The sequence below is a fragment of the Centrocercus urophasianus genome, unplaced genomic scaffold, assembly GCF_019232065.1.
Source record: "Centrocercus urophasianus isolate 14NV4802_14NV808 unplaced genomic scaffold, USGS_Curo_1.0 seq_10, whole genome shotgun sequence".
Classification (NCBI taxonomy): domain Eukaryota; kingdom Metazoa; phylum Chordata; class Aves; order Galliformes; family Phasianidae; genus Centrocercus; species Centrocercus urophasianus.
The window spans coordinates 45628433-45646992 of record NW_024884142.1 but is presented as its reverse complement, the minus strand read 5'-3'; the positions used below and the strand labels follow the sequence as shown (position 1 = coordinate 45646992).

Genomic DNA, 18560 nt, shown 5'->3' with positions numbered 1-18560 from the left:
AGGCATCTGCACAAAGAACAGTACTCCTTCCAGTAATACAGCTGTGTGTATCTCCTTTGTTTTCACATTCCCATAGCTATCATCTACAGAATCTTACTATTCTGTGCAAGAGTGAACATCATTAACATTTTTCTTTTATTTACTCTGTTTTCTAGAACCTATGAGAACACCTAAAACTTTGAAGATTGCTGAGATTCAGGCCAGACACATTGCAGTGGATTGGGAATCTCTGGGTTACAATATCACTCGTTGCCACACTTTCAATGTCACAATATGCTACCATTACTTCTGTGGACGCAACGAGAGCAAGGCAGACTGCTTGGACATGGACCCCAAAGCACCCCAGCATGTTGTGGATCATCTGCCTCCGTACACAAATGTCAGCCTCAAAATGATCTTAACCAACCCAGAAGGGAGGAAGGAAAGTGAGGAGACCATTATCCAGACAGACGAAGATGGTATGCATAAATGTTATTACAGAAATTATGTCCAAGTCTGGTCTAGACAGGTGAAAGGAATTGACTTTGCGTGCTACAGTATGTAGCCTGAAAGACTGAGGTTCCATTCTTTAAATGTATTAATTAGCCCTAAAACAACAGCTTTGCATACATAGCCCAAACTGTCCCTGCAGCTCAAGTGAAGCTGAATTTGTCTTGCAAGAAAAAAGAGGTTTGTTTCCCAGTCATTGCAAAAATGTGTTAATGCAGGTGACAAGAGGCACATCATGGCAAAGGCTTCTTCGTTATCATTTTAGGCATGCTATTTGAAAAAGAATGTAATCTGTACATGGTATTTAAATATGCATTTTGATGGTTTAAGACTATTCAAGATTTGCCGAAGACTAGTCTTCTGTTTGACCAAAAATTTATTTATGTTCTGGATTACAGAACAGTGTATTTAACAGTTTTAAAACACCTACCAGATTAAAGTAATATTTCAGCAACTCCTCTTTAAATGCTCTGGACGAAATTTCATTGACACAAGGCAGTTTAACTTACCACAGTCAGGGAGAAATAAAGAATAGACGTAGACAGTGATGGTGACATTAAGTGATTATTCTAAGAATACTGGCATTAAAGAAATTAAAATAGATACTTCCTCTAATAAGGCTACAGCTGTGGAAACAACGAGCAATTTGGATTTCCTTTCCTTATGTCTAGATTTTATTGGAATATTTTCAACAACAAAATGAAAATAGATATTTCCATAGGGGTTAAAAAAAAGTAAAATGATTATTTGGGGTAATATATGAGCATAGCTACATTAAAAGATAAAATTCTAAGAAGTAGCATGATTCCTTGCCTATAAAATAAATGAGAACAATGTATGGCTATATGTACGGATAGCAAGGTTAGAGTCTGGTAGCACTTTTTTGCAATATATTTTCAGTTTTACAAGAAATTGAAGCAATAAAGGAGGAAAAACAGCTGATTAAAATAGTCAGAGTATGAGGATCTGTAGAGAACTAGTGATAGAGATGTATCACATGAAGATGTATTGACAAGTTCAAAATTAGAATGCTTCATGCAATTCAAATTTTAGCATTATTGTATTTAAAATTAATTATAAAATATAAGTCATGATGAAATATTTCTTTATCTGAACTTATGATGTAAGTATTTATGGTTGCTATTTTCCTTGAGGTTAAAAAAAAAAATGAAAAAAGTAGTAGCAATATTGCAATGTCCATGGAAAAATGGCTTTCTTTTTCTTTTTAATTCAGTTTTCAAGAAGGGTTATGGTTTCTGATAGTCTTTATGTAGTTGTGTACGCAGTGATGGTACTTGCTCATCACAGAAGTGATTGTGAAGAGCAGAGTCAGGTGCATATATTTTGTCTTCTGTTTTTGTTGTGGGATACTCATTGAAAATTATACACATTAGGCAGTTTTTTGGACTAGCATGCCAGCAGAGAACAGATACTAAGGTACACTATTTCAAGGAAGTGCTATTTTCGGGGAAGAATTAATGCATTTTGAAGGGTATATTCAGACACAGTGGTGATAATTATGCTTGTAACCTGGAAATATCCTCTTGTGAGGCCAAGTCAGTGATTCTGTTGGGAGTAAAATGCACGTTTTTGATTATGCACTATTGATTAATTTGGAAGTGTGTGTCCGTTTAGTCATATATTTCAAAATGCATGACATGTAAGCAAGATGCAATCCTGAGGCTGTTAGCCATCATAGAGGATCAGAGAGACATTCACACCTGCATTGTTCTTTGAGATCTTACAGCAGTACTGAACTAATTTCTGTAGTAACTGTATTTGTGTAGGGTATGAGTTCAGTCTAATATCTGAGTGATCAAGTTTCCATCCAAACTGTGTGAAAAGACAGTTTGCTGCCTAAAGCAGGGTTCAAACTAAAAGCATGAGAGCTACAGTAAAATGCATAGTTCGATGCCCCATGTCTTTCACATACAATCAGAAGTAGTCTCATTGTAATCATGCTTTTTGTAGGTCTTGTAGAATTAATGTGATTTTCATTACAATCTAGGACCATCACCACTGTCTGGAATCTGTAAAGAAAAATGTTGAAATTGAAGATACATGCCTCTTCCTCTTTCCCATTTTGACCTCATCTTCTGTTGCTCTATCCATTTTTCCCATCTTCCATATCTTTTTCACTTCTCTTCTATTTTTTTTATTTTACCCTTCATTTTTCTTCTGTCACTCTGCCAGAAACTTTATATACTTTTGAAAATCTAGGATTCTTTAAATTCAGAGGATATTGGTTTTATATGGATCTCTGGTATCACAAAAGCCAGAGCACTGAGTGATAACTGAGCAGCATATCATGCCAGGAGCAAAATTAATTCAGAAAATGCTTAGTAGAAGGCTAGGGTAAGTTTCAGAAGCTCTTCAGACCTTTTGAGCCATGACTGACAAGTGAAGAATCTGTTAGTAGCTTATTATTCAAAACCTGGATGAAAGTAAAGCCAAGAGTATCAGACAGCCTCAAAGTAGCCCTTTTTCTGACCAGAGCTGGATCTGAATACTTGTTTACTTAGGTATTTCAGTTTAAGTGGAGTTGATTAAGAATAATTTTTAATGTAGTAATTTGTGCAGAGCTGAATTCCACAGAAACATGAAGTACCAGCAATATACTGTTAGTTTGTACAAAAAGAATAAGGAAACAAGGAAATATTTGACTAGTTTACAGCTGAATTACCATCTTTCACTGGGAGAGACCACGAAGATTTGGAACAAATCATAAAGATTTGGAACAAGCTCGTGCTGTGTAGCTGGGGATGGAATGTGTTTGAAAGACTCAATATAGGAAAGAAAAAAAAAAAAAAAGTAAGGTTTACCTGTGCAGCCTGCTGCAGGGAGCCTGCTTTGCAGGGGGGTTGGACTCAATGACTCTAGAGGTCCTTTTCAACACCTACAGTTCTGTGATTCTTTGAAATTTGGGGATGAATGCATGCAGGACAAAGTTGAACAAAGTACAAAAACTATTCATGACTTTATCACTTTACATAGATCAGCAATCTATGCACATTCTTGGAGCTGCATGACACAGGTGCTGCAAACTCAAAGGAGCCCTTTTTAAAAACAATGTATGGTAGATGGAATTAATGAATATACAAGTTTCCTTAATTTGGAAACAGATGCAAAAGATGGTGAATTAGCAGAAATAGTGGCAGTCATTTGGAGAAAACAACTGTGGAGAAAGCAAATCATGAAACTCAAAGTATTAGATGATTTTGTACCTAGTGAAGGAATGTCAACTAATACCAAAAACAACTAACTGAAAAAGGTTATATGTCATAGGATAAGTACCCTTTTAGGGGGTTTAAAGTGTACCAAAGCTTTGGTCTTGATCAAAAGACACACTCATTGGAAACAAGTGAGGCGCCCTGATCTTTTTGAGGGTGTAGTTCATTCAGCTCTATAGAGATCTATAGATCTATCTATAGATAATCCTGTGCAATACAGCATAGGGTTATGACACCCAGTATCCAACTCTACCACTATTCTCACTTCTTGGAAAATTTCAGCTCGCTCACCATTTGGAGAAACAGCTGGGTAAGAGGGAAATGTTATAGAGACAGGACCAAAAAAAAAAAAAAAAAAAAAAAGAAAAAAAAAGAAAAAAGAAAATATCTTGTATATTACCATAATATAAAAATATGAAATACATTCCTCCAACTGCAAGAGAGAGGAATTTATAGTTACATGTAGTATTTTTCCATTTTTGTTAGTAGACTGTAAGTTGCCTTTAGAAATACATATATATACTTCTCTGTTTGTTTTTTTTTTTTTTTTCTTCCACGTTCAGCATTTGTTAGAAGAGGGATTGTTTCGTTTATGCTTTTTCAATCTGTTCTGGCACCCCAGGAAAATATTGGGAGGAAAAAAAAAGAGGAGATATATGTCTCGATCAAAGGAAACAAAAAATGCTTCAAGGAGCTTTGGAAGAACATAGATGTAAAACTCTCCTTGAACATAGTTCAAGTAACAAAAATAGCACACCTGGGAGAAAAGTTAATGCAGCAAGATGAGCAGGCAAGTTGAGTAAGCCTGATGCAGCAAAGGAAGCTTGCAAAAACTACTTGAAATAGCAAACTATCTTGAAAAAAATGTAACTGAGCTGAATGACATGCACAGATGTCAAGTGAACGCCATATACTAATCTTACTGGAAGTTGGCAAGAAGTTATAGTTAATAAAGCAAAACTCATGATGAAATGATAAAGAATTTGATGTAAAGTTATCCGTGTATGCCCTCACTAAAGGCATTGACTTTAGACCTTGACCAAAGAGGGAGATATATGCACTACATGTCTTGTGTAGTGGCCAAACTTAGTGTTGATATAATCAGATAGGAAGGAAGTTTTACATCTTGAGCAGCAGCAAACGGAAACTGGTTATAAATGTTCCACTGCCCTTCATAAAAGGAGCGTGGAGTGACCTGTTTGTCCTTCAGATCCTGAAAATAACCCCAACCCCAATCATTTTTTCAGATGATTGGTAGGATTTGCTAACAGCATATAATTGAGAGAGAAAGAAGTGATGGTAGAAAGACACGTGAGCGCTTTTTATTTAAAACATCAGAAAACTTGATTTGTGAAAAAGAAAGAAAAATATTGAAATTATTGACTCTTTAGATCAGACTTATTTTAGGCTTACACTGAATGAACAGCAAATGAAATAAGTTGTTTAAAGCTATTGCAGGGAGTAGAAATGCAAGCTAGGTTTTATATTAATACCCCAGGAAAAATTGGCCATGGAACACAGAATTATTTACACTGGCTGAAACAACTTTCAACTTTCATTTCCTTTAGTTACCTATATTAGAAGCTTTATAGCTGAAAAAGCGATATGCAGTATGAGGTGCTTTTTGGCAATGGTGTGTATGACATAATTACACCTGAAAGCAGGCCAGGATTAACAGTTATTGAAGCTGTCTGTGATGGGGCGAGGAGTGATATGTAGGCCTTATAATTGCCTTCATTGACAGCCGAGGTGCTACTTGAATCTGGCATCAGAGTACTGATTTGCATGGTTTTAGTAAGTTGTGCAGTTGCCATTTTGTCAGTATGTAAGGTTATTTTTACCCTAAAATGGACAACTGTTTCCAAATCCCAGAGCTGAGAAGTGCTGAAGTCCATATTTGAGACAAAAGGGCTTTAAACAGCAAAATGCACTGGACGCCCGTGCCTGATGCCCATAGTTCAACAAATGCTGAATAAGTGAGTTCAGCCCTGCATGATATTTGTGTCCATATCTATGACAAACGCTGCCACTGCTGAGACTGAAGAGCCACTGCCAGTTGGCATAGCAAATAGCTTGATCATAAGCATTTATATTTGTTGTGTTTGTGTTTTTATACGATGGGGAAGTTACGTGGGCCTGCAGGTGGCAACTGCAGGCGTGAGCCAGTTGGATGCATAAAGCTAATATGATAAATCCTAGCTTTTTGCCCTCAGAGCAAATGTAAAGGTTGGCCATTTTAATTGCTTATAACACTTGAATGGTAGAAGAGATTCTCTTTTACCACCTCCTGGAAACAGAACATCTGCCTTCTGAGAATGGCTATAAGCTGTGTTGCTGGTATACTTTCCTTCAAAGTAAACCCTTTATTACACAGGAATTTTTCCTTTACCTGTGCATATATCTACACACAGCTTTTACTGTATTGCATAATAATACTCTGCATAACTTTCACAGAGCATGGTAATACAAATACTCTGTTTACATGCACTTTCCTTATTATGTAGCAGGAAAATAGAAGCAATATAAATTCAATTTTATAGAGGCTGGTGTCAGTTAGTACATTGTTCTTCCAGAAGTGAAGTATTATAAATTTCCTGTTAAGTTAGTGTACAACAAATTTAAGTGACACTATTTGTGAATAAAAATTTATTTGTGTCTGTGACATAGTTTAATGCAAATATATTGCTCAAAAATGAATTGGTTTTATGTCAGATTGATAGCTTGTAATTTTATTCTGCATAGTTTTTACAGAAGTCCACCACATTACATTTGTAGAACAAAAAATTATCAGCTATTCACTGATTCACAGACAAATATATAGCTTTGTAAAAGGGCTCTGGAAATGCATCTAAATTCTAAATTCTAAATATCCTAATTATCCTAAATAATTTATTTTCCTCTGCTAAGCATAAGTCTGAACCTGCTGGAAGATTGACCTAGAATAATGTATATAAGAGTCCTTGCTGTTGTCACTCAGAGATGGCGGGTTCGCACTTCACAAGGTCAGCAAATGGAAAGAAAATCAATGGGACCAGAATCTTTTTAAAGAGAGGGTGCAGAGGCTAAAATGTCAGAGCACAACTCCTTTGATAGCTACATACACTATTTGAATTATTCAGATACTTGGCCATTGACATGGAATCTTAAGTAATGTACTTCTCTTAAATATACACTTGTAGTAGTCATGGGTGATTTGATTTAGGGTAGGCTATCTATAAGGACAAGAAGAAGAGTTCACTTAGAAAAGAGATGGGAGCTGACAAGGTAGCCACGATACCCAAAAGTGAGCTATGGGACTTTTAGAGTTGCACACACGTGCCTATAGGGAGTCTATCTTTTGTGTTCATTGTGTGGTGGCTTCTGAAAGATGCTGCCTACAGAAAGATGACATTTACCTGAATGTTTTCCACTTGAGCACTTCTAAAAGGTTGTATAAAAGAGTGGGGGGCTCTGAATACTGCTTTTCAAAAGGCAAAGCTTGAAGTGTTTCTTAAGACCTTTGCAGTCCTTCTGGAAGTTGGAGGGAACAGACAGTAATAGTAATAGATAGCTACCCAAATGGAAGAGTGCAGTTTGTGTCTTCACTGTAGTGTTATCATCTGGTCATATTGCTGTTGGTCTTTTGTTGTAGATGGCAAGTTTTTGTTTGTGGTATTTGGGGCTTTTTTTATTACTTTCTCCTTTTTTTTTTTTCTTTTTTTTCTTTTTTTCTTTTTTTAACTTTTGTGTGTAACTAGTACTAGCCTGAGGACAAAGACATGAAAATATAAACATGGAAGATTATATATTATTTTGACTAATGAGATGAATGGAATATGTGTGCTTGCTCACAGCACGTTTTTTAAGCAAATACTTTTGCTTCTGCTTCACACCTTCCTCACTTTCCTTTGCTAAACCTATGCAAATAATATGTTTTTACAGTGGTTTAACTGAAAAAATTGAAGGGAAGAAGAAGCTTTGAACACACAAAATATGTCCTTCAAACTAAAACTGACTTTCTCTTCCTTTTTCTAAGCATTTCAACTTATATTTCTTTCTTTGCTTTAGCTCTAGCTGAGCTCTCAAATAATTGAAGTTGTTCACAAGCTTCATTTTTGGTGAATTTATGGGATGGCTGAGGTACATGGAAATTATTGCTCTCTTTCTATAGATACTTTCTCTCCTTTGCTTTCTGACCTTGTTTTTACTGGGATTCTCAGCAAGCTGCTCACCACTATCCCAGCTTCTGTTCTCCTGGCCTCCTCTTGCCAGTAAGAAGAGAAGCATGAAAATAACTGGGATGATGATATTCCTGTCAGTTTAACACTGCTGCTGCCACAAGCAAATAATTTTATAGCGCAGAAGAAGAAAACAGGGCCATACAATGTAATGAGCTCAGAGGTTTCTCCCACTTGGCAGAAATGTAGGAGTCTTTATGCAAGCCTGAAACTTGGAGCTTTGTACCCAGATTAATTTAAATATGAAGCATATTCTTTAAAAGCACCACAGAAAAAGGTATTTTACAGGGTTTTGAGCAATTATGTCTGTTATTTTTTAATGTCATATACTTTAATATGCTTTATTGTCAAATTTCATATTTTGTGTGTATGCCCTGGTGCATTTGTATGGTCTGTCTTAAACACAGATGTGTGCATATAGACACACATATAGACACATCTTCTAGGAAAAATCAGAGTATATTCATACCTCATTCAGATGTAGAGATGAAAAAAAGTGAAGCATTCCTGTGCAAAACAAAGCATTGCCCACAGCAAATCTGTGAATGCCACAAACAAAGCAAAGGGGCTGTCATGGCATATCAGCCTTTATCCAGTCCCCAGTCCATATCAGTACACTGAAGCAAAACAGCAGTGTGTGATTTTAGTTAACTTCTCCCAAGTCTTAGCTTGACAGATGGGTAAACAGTTTCTGTGAAGCTCTCCTCTGTTTACTGCTGGCTTTTCTGACTCCATGAATTTATTATTAATGAACTAAACGATGTTGCTTGTACCAAGGGTCAGATTACCATTTACAACTTCCTTGCAGACTGAAATGAAATGTGTTACTGGGATACACCACACACACTATGGCACTGCTAGCATAGTACCTTGCACCTCCTTTGGTCCAGTGATTATTAATTTATTTTTACTCTTTGTAAAATGTGAATATGCTTTGAAAATTAATACTCAGGAAATGTCATGCATTAGGCTCACTGGATGTTGCACCAAAAAAGACAAGCTAATTAAGAAGGGGGGAATATATGTCAACATATTGACAGCTTGAAAGACTGAAGATTTTGACAATTTGGCTTTTTTTTCGAGGGAGGAGGGTGTTCTGTGGTTTCAGGCTTTCTTCAGGTAGTCTTATCCTTATTCCTTCAGCATATATGCCTGCAAACATAGTTGAGCTGCTGTGGTGAAAAAGGAACCATGTGTACGAGCAAAAATATTTTGTGAGCTGTAAGAGGAGATAACTAAGCACTCCCACCTGGCACTGATAGGATTACCGGGCACTGCGAATCACTCAGGCAAAGAGACCTGAGATGACACTTCAGACTTTTTATTACAGCAAGGATATTGGTTCCATTTAAAATAAGAAAGTAGGGTCATCTTAGTGCGGTTCAGTTCAAAGCTTTGAAAATATCTTTTATTTGACAGATTTGAAGTAAGCGGTTTTGATCTTTCTGCAGTGTGAGCGCTGTAGCTGTTGAAAGCAGTGGCAGCTGAACTGCTGTTTTCTTACGCCCAGCCCCCTTTTAAGACAACAAATCATAAGAAGGGGTGACTGAAAATTATTTTGTAAGCATTTCTCTCATTTGAAACATGCTGTATATATTGGCTTTCTTTCCTTTGATTTTTTTTTTCTTTTTAAAAGGATTTTAAAACCATGTAGTCCTTGTCCTGTGATATGCATATTACAGATTTCCCTGAACACCTGAAGTAATAATCTAACCTGAACCACTTCCCCTGGCTATATTACAAGAGAATTTGACTTTGCATTAAGTTTTGAAAACCGTATGTGGGGATAACATTTCAACTTCATGCTCTGTCTTCACTGTGAATGACAAAATATGCTTTGAAGTGCTTTTCGTACTCTCTACCACTATCTTTTGCATGTGAATGAATGCAAAAAAAAAAAATAGACCTGTGCTGACTTTCAATTTTAGAAGGATGTTCTGCCATCTCTTTAATTTGTTTGTCTCCTGAATTTAAGTTTTATTTTGTTTGTAGTTCCAGGACCTATACCTGCCAAGTCAGTGAAAGGAACTCCTTTTGAAGATAAGATCTTCCTCAACTGGAAGGAACCTGTGGACCCAAATGGCATCATCACTCAGTATGAGGTAATCATCAAACAGCTGACAAGCGTACAGAATAGGACTAGGAAAGTGTTGGAGAGAGGTGGCTGGTGGTGGTTGCTTCTTCTCCGAAGGCAGACTGTTCAATTAGGCACTGCCTTCACTTAAAGAATACTGGAATAGATGCTCAAAATTTAAAACTGTGATGTATGCATTGTTGCCTGAGTGGCCCTGTCCAATATATTCAGCAAGTGAAGGTAACGGTGTTACAAATCACATGGCAAGTGCTAATTTTAAAAATCTTGTGTTGTTACTATTCGTCCTTCCAAGGCCATGATAAACATGACCTGTGAAATCTTATTTGTTGGAAGAGAAGGTTACTTGAAAGGTGAGAAGATTATTAAATTTGGAAGCACCTTTTTTAACTTTGCGAGATCTTTGGATATCACCCTTCAGAGAAGCCTGCATATATATTCGATTTAGAATGTGTTTAATACATGAGCCTTCTGGTGACTTCCGCAGAAGACTGGCAGGAAGCTTTTCTAAAAGTGAACTGATATGGGGAAAGATTGCCATCCTCCCCATCAGCCTTTTTATGGAACAAAGACTACAATTTTGCATAGTAATGATTTTTAGGAGCCAGAGAAACCAAAAAGCCAAACAAACCCCCCTTAAATAAGTGCTGTGGTTTGACACTGGTGGGCAGTCAAGCACCACCCAATCTCTCGCTTACTCTTCCCAATGGGAATGGAAGAGAAAATTGGAAAGGTATAAGTGAGAAAAAGCATAGGTTGAGATAAAGACTGTTTACTAAGTAAAGTAAAGCTGCATAGACAAGCAAAGCAAAACAAAGAGCTCATTCACTTTTTCTTATAGGCAGGCAAATGTTCAGTTGTTTCCAAGAAATCAAGGCTTTATCACATCTATATAGGAAGACAGACATTGCCACTGTGAGAAATGAAGCACATACATATACCCTTTCAAATGAAGCAGACTGGACAATAATACACACCAAATACACATGGTATCTCTGAGAAAACTGAGTAGTTAGATGAATATATGATTTGTATTTCATTTCCATCCAAGCTAACTTAATCCCCTTGTGCTGAAACCGTAACAAAATCTTTTTTTCCAGGTGAGCTACAGCAGTATACGGTCGTTCGATCCTGCAGTTCCAGTGGCAGGACCTCCACAAACTGTGTCAAAACTGTGGAACAGCACACACCACGTGTTTTCACATTTACATCCTGGGACTACTTACCAGTTCTTTTTACGTGCAAGCACTGTCAAGGGGTTTGGGCCAGCAACCACAATCAATGTAACAACCAACATTTCAGGTAAAATTAATTAATTAATTAATTAATTAATTAAAAATCTAAAATTGAGTGGGGCAAGAGTGGGCAGTGTTCACTGTTTTTAAAAGTTTGTTGTTTTTTTTTTCTTTTTTTCCGAGACTTCAATAATCAGGAAATCTAAATGAAAACATTCTTATCATATTCTGAAAGAAGCTTTAATATTAATGAAAATGCTTTTGACTGTACTTCCGGAACAATAGCACAAGCTCAAGGAAATTTTACAACTGTAGTTATCAAATGTTTAATTTTGTTTAATATTTTACTTTCATCTATAGATTTTAAGGTGCTTTACAAACTTCAACTAATTAAGCCTTGCATCACTCGATAAGTTACTATGTACAATTTAGTTGTTTTGAAGATTAGTAAAGTCAGATTCAGAAAATTAACCAACTTACTCAAGGTACCACATTTACCAACATACAACTGTAACAGAACTGGGGAAGTTAACACTAAGTGTGCATTTCTTCTGTCAACTTCAAATAGTTCTGCTTTTAGTTTGTGCCTTTTTTTCATTTACTGCAGTGTGCTAAGAATGACTCTATTTATCTTAATAATGCACTGAAAACTCTAGAATAAAAGCAGTGTCAAATTGAATGCTTTAATATTTTGATTTCCTTAAACTTTAATAAAATTCTCAAAACATAAGATAGCTTATGCAGTTGACAAACAGAAAATGAGTCAATGCTATATCCCTAGAAACTGTTGATTTTAAGGTATGATAACTTCACAGCTTAGCAGGTTGCAAAAAAAGTCATTTAAAAGTGTAAGCAGCACAAAGCAAGCTATTTCCCTTATTATCTGCCAAAATGAAACTTAAATCCTCCTGTAAAGGGGTGTTAATAATGTATTGAAATGCACGTACCATTTCTTTGGAAAACTATTCACCAACTCTCCTCACCCAGTTTCCTAAAACATGCACGTGAATTGAAATGTGAGAAAATTCAAGGCAGAACTCCTTGAAATCTGTAGTAAGTTAAACGCTGTCTTTGTAGTTAAGTATAACAATTTGTTGAATTTCATCCCAGAACATAAGTACTAGCATTCATCATTCCCCAGCCCCTTCCAAAAGCAAAACAGACAAAACCAAATGCTATGTTCTGTTCATCTAGCCTATGAAGTTGTTTTGCGGTCTGATGTTTTATTCTGATTTTTTGAAGACTTTGTGTTGCTTTACAACAAATGCCAGGTCATAAACATTCTGAGGTGATGGACATGTGGCAAGTACACTCTTCTCTTCTAATTGTGAAAATTAGGGAAAAAAAATTATAACAGTATAATATCTTGCAAGCATGCCTGTGTCCCAGTCATTTTGCTATTTTAAGAAGCATCTCAAAACGTCTGAGTAATTTAGGGCTATGATGTATTCAGACTTCTTCAGATTTATCTTCTTTCCATTCAAAAATATTGAGAATTTTGTCTAGAATCCATTGAACCATGACTTGGATATATGTTAATTAATACTTGGAAAATACTTGTTTAATACTAGGAAATATTTGAAGTAAACTGTGACACCCTTTTATCTGAATTTCAGAGTTGTTTACACCTAGTGAATATGATGTAAAGAGTAATTCCTAGATGAACCTTCAACAAACATTATTTCTTTGAAACAATAGTATTTTCTGTAATGAACAACTTTTTTAATGTGCATTTAGGATCTGAGACTAATGAAGTATAGCTTTTAGTCTTTCTTTGCTCTTCCATCTGTTGATGTATTATCTTAAAATTATTAATTAAATTTAATTAAAATTATTGTGATTTAAATGATTGACACCCTGCTAGAAAACACCTTTTTGTGACAATTAATTTTGAAACACAAAGGCATCATTAAAAATTTTATAAAGGAAAATCTACATCCTAAAAAAAGAAAAAAGAGAGAGATCAACTGGAAAAACCACTCAAATATGAAGATAGTCTTCAAGTTGTTGGAGTTTACTATCTAATGGATATGTATTTTTTTCTGAAACACGGAAGATCATGTGTCTTTCCTTACACTAGAGTTGTTGTGAACAACAGTATAACTAGTCAGTGCTATGACAAGTTTGTTATGGCAGAACAAAGTAGCATAGCTAAACTGGATGACTACATTATTGGAGAAGGAAGAAAGGTGGTAGATGTAGGTCTTCAGGATTGCAAATATACTTGTTTGAAAGAAAGAGGGAAGATAGATTTTGTGTTCTTGGGGTTTCTTAGGAGTCAAATCCTCCCTCACTTGAGGGAGGGAGACTTGATGGGAAGAAGGATTATCAGTTGTTGTTCTAATAAAAAGTAGTGCTTCACTCAAATAATTAAAAAAGGGTCACGTAGCTGATGAATATCATGCCTTTTTATTGTATTGTGAACAGCCACGATGTCGTAAAAACTCAAAATCTTTTTGCTGATTTGTTTCTTATTGTTTTCCTTCCCACTCAACATTAATCAGCTCCCACTTTACCGGACTATGAAGGAGTTGATGCGTCTCTCAATGAAACTGCTACTACAATAACTGTGCTCTTGAGACCAGCACAAGCCAAAGGTGCTCCTATCAGGTAAAAAAAAAAAAAAAAAAAAAGCAACAAAACACACATGCACACAAACATAAAAACTAAAGAAATCAAGAAGAGGTTCTTTAGCTGATATTTAGCTGATTATACGCTGTCTTGAAGCTGATAAAGCTATTCATTTCTAAGTGATATTCATCTGACGTTACTGTTGTTTTTCTTAGCGAAATTGAGCTTGCCAATACACCTGTAATTAATGAGAGATTTTTTTTTGTCCCAAAAGATATTCATGACCTTAATCATCCAGCTGTCCATCTTGTTTGATTTAGGGTCCTCAGGACTACCTCCTATCCATTATCATTTCATTTTACTTCCTCTCAGTGTCTGCGAAATATGAGGTTGAAAGGTGTTTGTCAGAAAATGGATTTGAAAATAACACTTCCTCTCCAGTGCTTCAAATCATCAGTTCTGTAGCACATATGTATGATTGGAAAATTGAAAGCTCAGAGGAAATGGGAGAAAAATACTGATGAATACAAACTATTTGACCTTTTTTTTCCCTCAGAGTGCTTCGTAGTAGCAAGCTATTAAATTTTATTTGGCGTGTCCCATAATCATATTAAAATATGTCATTTATGTTAACTTCAGGGGTCTTTCCCTTTCTGCTCTCTATTGAGAATAATTTAATTCTGTTTGCAAAGATTAGTCTACATCCCACTTTTTTCTTTTACTTTTTAATGCAAAATTTTTATGTTACTTAATTCCATTTGTGTTTTACTGATACAGCTGCATCAGGAAGATTCAGGGACAGAGCCGAGTAATTGGGGATTAATTAACTACTGAGCATCAAAACCTTTTCATGCTCTTGCCCTTGTGTATTTAAAGAAATATGCGCTAATGCATTTTGTTCTGTGTTGCATTGCCAATTACTGTGGTTCAACTGGTGTCCAGCAAGGTGCCTGAGCCCTATGAATCTGTTTGTATTAAGAGGAATGTTTGTTTTACTTGGATATTGTGTGGGTGAGTCATATGCCTACAAGCATTTTTATATCCTTATCACACAGTCATCCTTATGATCAATATAATTGAGTTAATAATTCAGTGTCATAGGAGATCGTCCAAATTAGTTTCCTCTGAAGGAGATATTGATGTAAATAAAATTGTAACCTTATACATCTGGAGTTTCTGAAAGATTGCCCTGGAGCAAAGCTAGAATTTTTGTGCAGAGTGGAGAGGGTTTGTGTCAAATTGATACAGTGGAAACCAGACCTGAGATCTGAAAACACTCCCATGATACACAAGTGCTTAAACTCACTATGCACCTCTGTATGTGCTTTTTAAAACCTTCCTGGTTTCTTGCTGCTGGCCATGTGCAAAGCTGCCCCTCTTTAAAAACATGATTCCTCTCTCTATGCAATACCAAAACTTTCAAGTCTTGCACCTGGTTCCTGGAGGAACCAGAGCAGTTTTGCCCAGAGCATATTTAACAGCATGACTGGGATCCACTGATTGTGGTGATGCCCATCTTTTCTACACAGACTGTTCTGCAGCATATTTGTACGCACAGCAGGGGGCTCCCACATTTAGTCCCATTGCTTACTGTTATTTATTGTTTTAAAAATTAATCAAAAGTTTGATAGGGATGGCTGAATAGAGTATTAGTAACTATTGTTTAAGTATATTCTCAAAAGAGTGCATCTTTCTTCCAGTCTCCCATCTTCCTTCTCAACTTAAATTGATTTTGAATACCCAGGAAATTACATTGAATTTCTAATATCAGGAAACACACAAAATAAATCCTCCACTGTAACCAGGAAGCTGAGCTTTATTCTTAAAATAGGTGTTCTATTCTTTGTTCTGAATGAGGAATGTTCTCCAGGAAAATGCATAAGACATTGTTCCTTCCCTGTATATTGCAATCAGTTTTTTTTCAGCAGCTTTTTAAAAGGAGAGAGAAATGTAGTACTCAAATTCGGAACTGGTGTCACTAAAGATTTTGACCAGTTTTACTGAAGCTTCATTCCACCCACACTGTAGTTGCTCTTCTACTATGAGCCTGTCTTGCTATCATAATGTGTGTTACCAGGTAGATGGCAAAAATGTATCACCATGCCTGAAGCTGTGATTGAGTAGAGCAGGGTCTCTTATGCTGCTCTTCAGCCTGACACTGAAGAATACGGCTGTTTTTTTTTAAATCCCTGGAGCTGCAGGCTGTCAAATGATCAATTTATTTAATAGCAATAGGCCCATGTTAAATAATAATAATAAATGCATGAATGAATAAAATTATAGAGAAAGAAAAGCTTACAGTCTGGTACTCTTTTATGAAATGAATTACATTATGACCATGTTTTGTTGTACCTCTGCTTCTCTATCAGCACAGCCCCTACAAAACAGATGTTCCTTAACCCAACTGAAATTTCCACGTGGCTGTCAGTCATTTCTTTAAGACACTACACGCAATAGTCATCGCAATTCTAAATGTGACTCTAATTATATCTTCCTCTTCAAGTGTTATCATTTAATCTATTCTAGCTTGTTTTATGATCTTCTGAAGTTTTAAATCAAATTGCATACTAGAAATCCAAAAGAAAACAGCACTTTTTGGGCTTGGGCTCTCTGTGAAGAATAGTGTTTTGCCATCAGTCTGGTTGATTAGATCCCAGTCAGTAGCATCAATTGTGCTTCAGTGATTCATTTAAAGACATGATTTACCACTGTAGTTTTTCTAAAGGATCATTCTGACTGACCATCAGCAAAACAATCTCCTGTACATCCTTCTTTCAAATCCTGCTTCAAATGAAGTTTAGAGAGAGCATAGATCAGAATCAGTGTAGACAACTTTTTAATGATGAGATTTATTTTCTGTGATTTGGGAACATGTTTCCGATACCTCCATATGCAGAATTAGGTTGTTTTCATTACGCAACAAAATTGAGCAAGTGGGCCACTGCAGGAAACAGCTAAAACACAGCTGTCAATCAAGCTAGGCACAGGTTGTAATTTGGGCTGCTGTTCAGTCTGGCACCTGTCTAAGCAAAGGATGCTGTGTCTCCACTAGATGCACAGAAAGAATTTTCTAGCTGATACTAATGCCTATGAAATACAAACATGTTTACCACTGCAATACCTATTTGAGCTGGGGCTTTGGGGGAGGGGTAAAAAGAAGGGTCTGTTGCAGGGGCATCTTAATTTGTTCTTTATCAGGTTGGTTGAGAGGGACTATACAGGTTTTCATCAGTAAACAAAAAGGGTTTTGATCTGAAAAATAATCTCTTCATGCAAAATGTCGGCTGGGGGGCTCCTCACCTATTTAGGACTAGTAGTATATAAAAAAATAAAAATAAAAATAAAATAAAATAAAATAAAAAAACCATGGACAAGCAAACCTTTACCTTTAAACTTCCATTTAAACCTTGATCCCTTACGGTCTTTGCAGCCAGCATGCACTTCACTTTTCGTTATGCAAATTTAGCCCTGTCTTCTTTCTTTGCATCTTACAGTGAAGTGTCCTTTCTGTTATGAGTATGCAGAGTAACATATCATACATTGAATGTTGCTTTGGAATCACCAGAGTGTTAGTAAATGGGTTTTAACAGATGGCATCGCCAAGGGCCCAGAGGTAAATGGTTATATTCCTGTGTGTCTTGTTAGCCTACAATGTTGCAGGAAAATACTGCCAGAAACTCTTTCCAAAGAGGATAGCTCTTTGGACTAGTTTCTTATTTTTTCTCTCTCATTTATTCCATTCTCCAGTATCACACTTCATCTTTGCCACTACAGTTATTAGGTTTTCCGGGCACTGGTAGCAGAGAAAATTGACAAAATAATTTAATGTTGCCGCATAAGTTCTGGAAAAATGAGGATTGTCTTGCCTTTGTCTTTGCCTTTTGGAGTCCCTGCAGCAATGCAGTGAAGTTTCCAGAACACCCCTTGATTTCAGTTTTTCTGTTTTGAAATCTTTAAAACAAAACCAAAACAGAAAATTATATTTATTTAGCTGAGATGCTTCAGGTCTCATCTGTGCTCTTAGACATATTTATTTTATTAATCTTGATAACAAGGTAAGTGTTTGTAAGAAGGTCTTTCATGTATCCTCTCATGTATCTACACATAGATGAGAGTTTAACAGAGTATATATGTATTGTATACATACATATATACTTGTTCATACAGTTCTTAGAACGCAAACAGCTGTTTTTTTTTTCTTTCTTATAAACTGAAGAATTGCTTCCTGTTCTCAGTACACAACTTCTGTGTACCTAGCTCTGCTTCTGCAGAGCAGGGAGAGATGATAATGAGTTGGTAGCATACTGCAGTTAGGTAGTTCCCCTGAAGGAGAGAGAAGAATTATCATTACCTGTTCTATTTTGAGAAGGTGATTTTGAAAAGTGACCAACCCACAGACCATTTCAAGATAGGTACCGGGGGGCTGGGATGGTGATTTAATAGGCCGAATGCCATCTGCTTCAGCAGTTTCTAACATTTTATCATTGACAACTGTAGAGGAATGAGGCAGTCTATCTTGGTGGAATGGACAGATTTCTGTCCATCTGTGCCTGCATTATGGCATGTCACTTGTACTTTAGATCTGCATAGCTCTGAGCCAAGATAGAAGCCACAGCAAGGTCAAGAGGTGGAGAAGCCTGTCAGCACATTCTGTCTCTAATGATATGACAACTGCAAATTGGTGTTTCAAGCACAGCCTGGAGGCAGTCATTATGTTGGGCCTTGA

General features: G+C 36.3%; 1 protein-coding gene across 1 annotated transcript in view; it reads left to right on the top strand.

The window, feature by feature from the left end:
- The window catches only part of PTPRK (protein tyrosine phosphatase receptor type K), a 397462-nt gene that overhangs the window by 309752 nt on the left and 69150 nt on the right, over positions 1-18560 (top strand). The window contains exons 8-11 of the mRNA XM_042815147.1: positions 156-458; positions 9929-10038; positions 11129-11330; positions 13768-13873. Of these exons, the coding sequence (XP_042671081.1) occupies positions 156-458; positions 9929-10038; positions 11129-11330; positions 13768-13873 (721 nt within the window). The remainder of the gene's footprint in view (positions 1-155; positions 459-9928; positions 10039-11128; positions 11331-13767; positions 13874-18560) is intronic.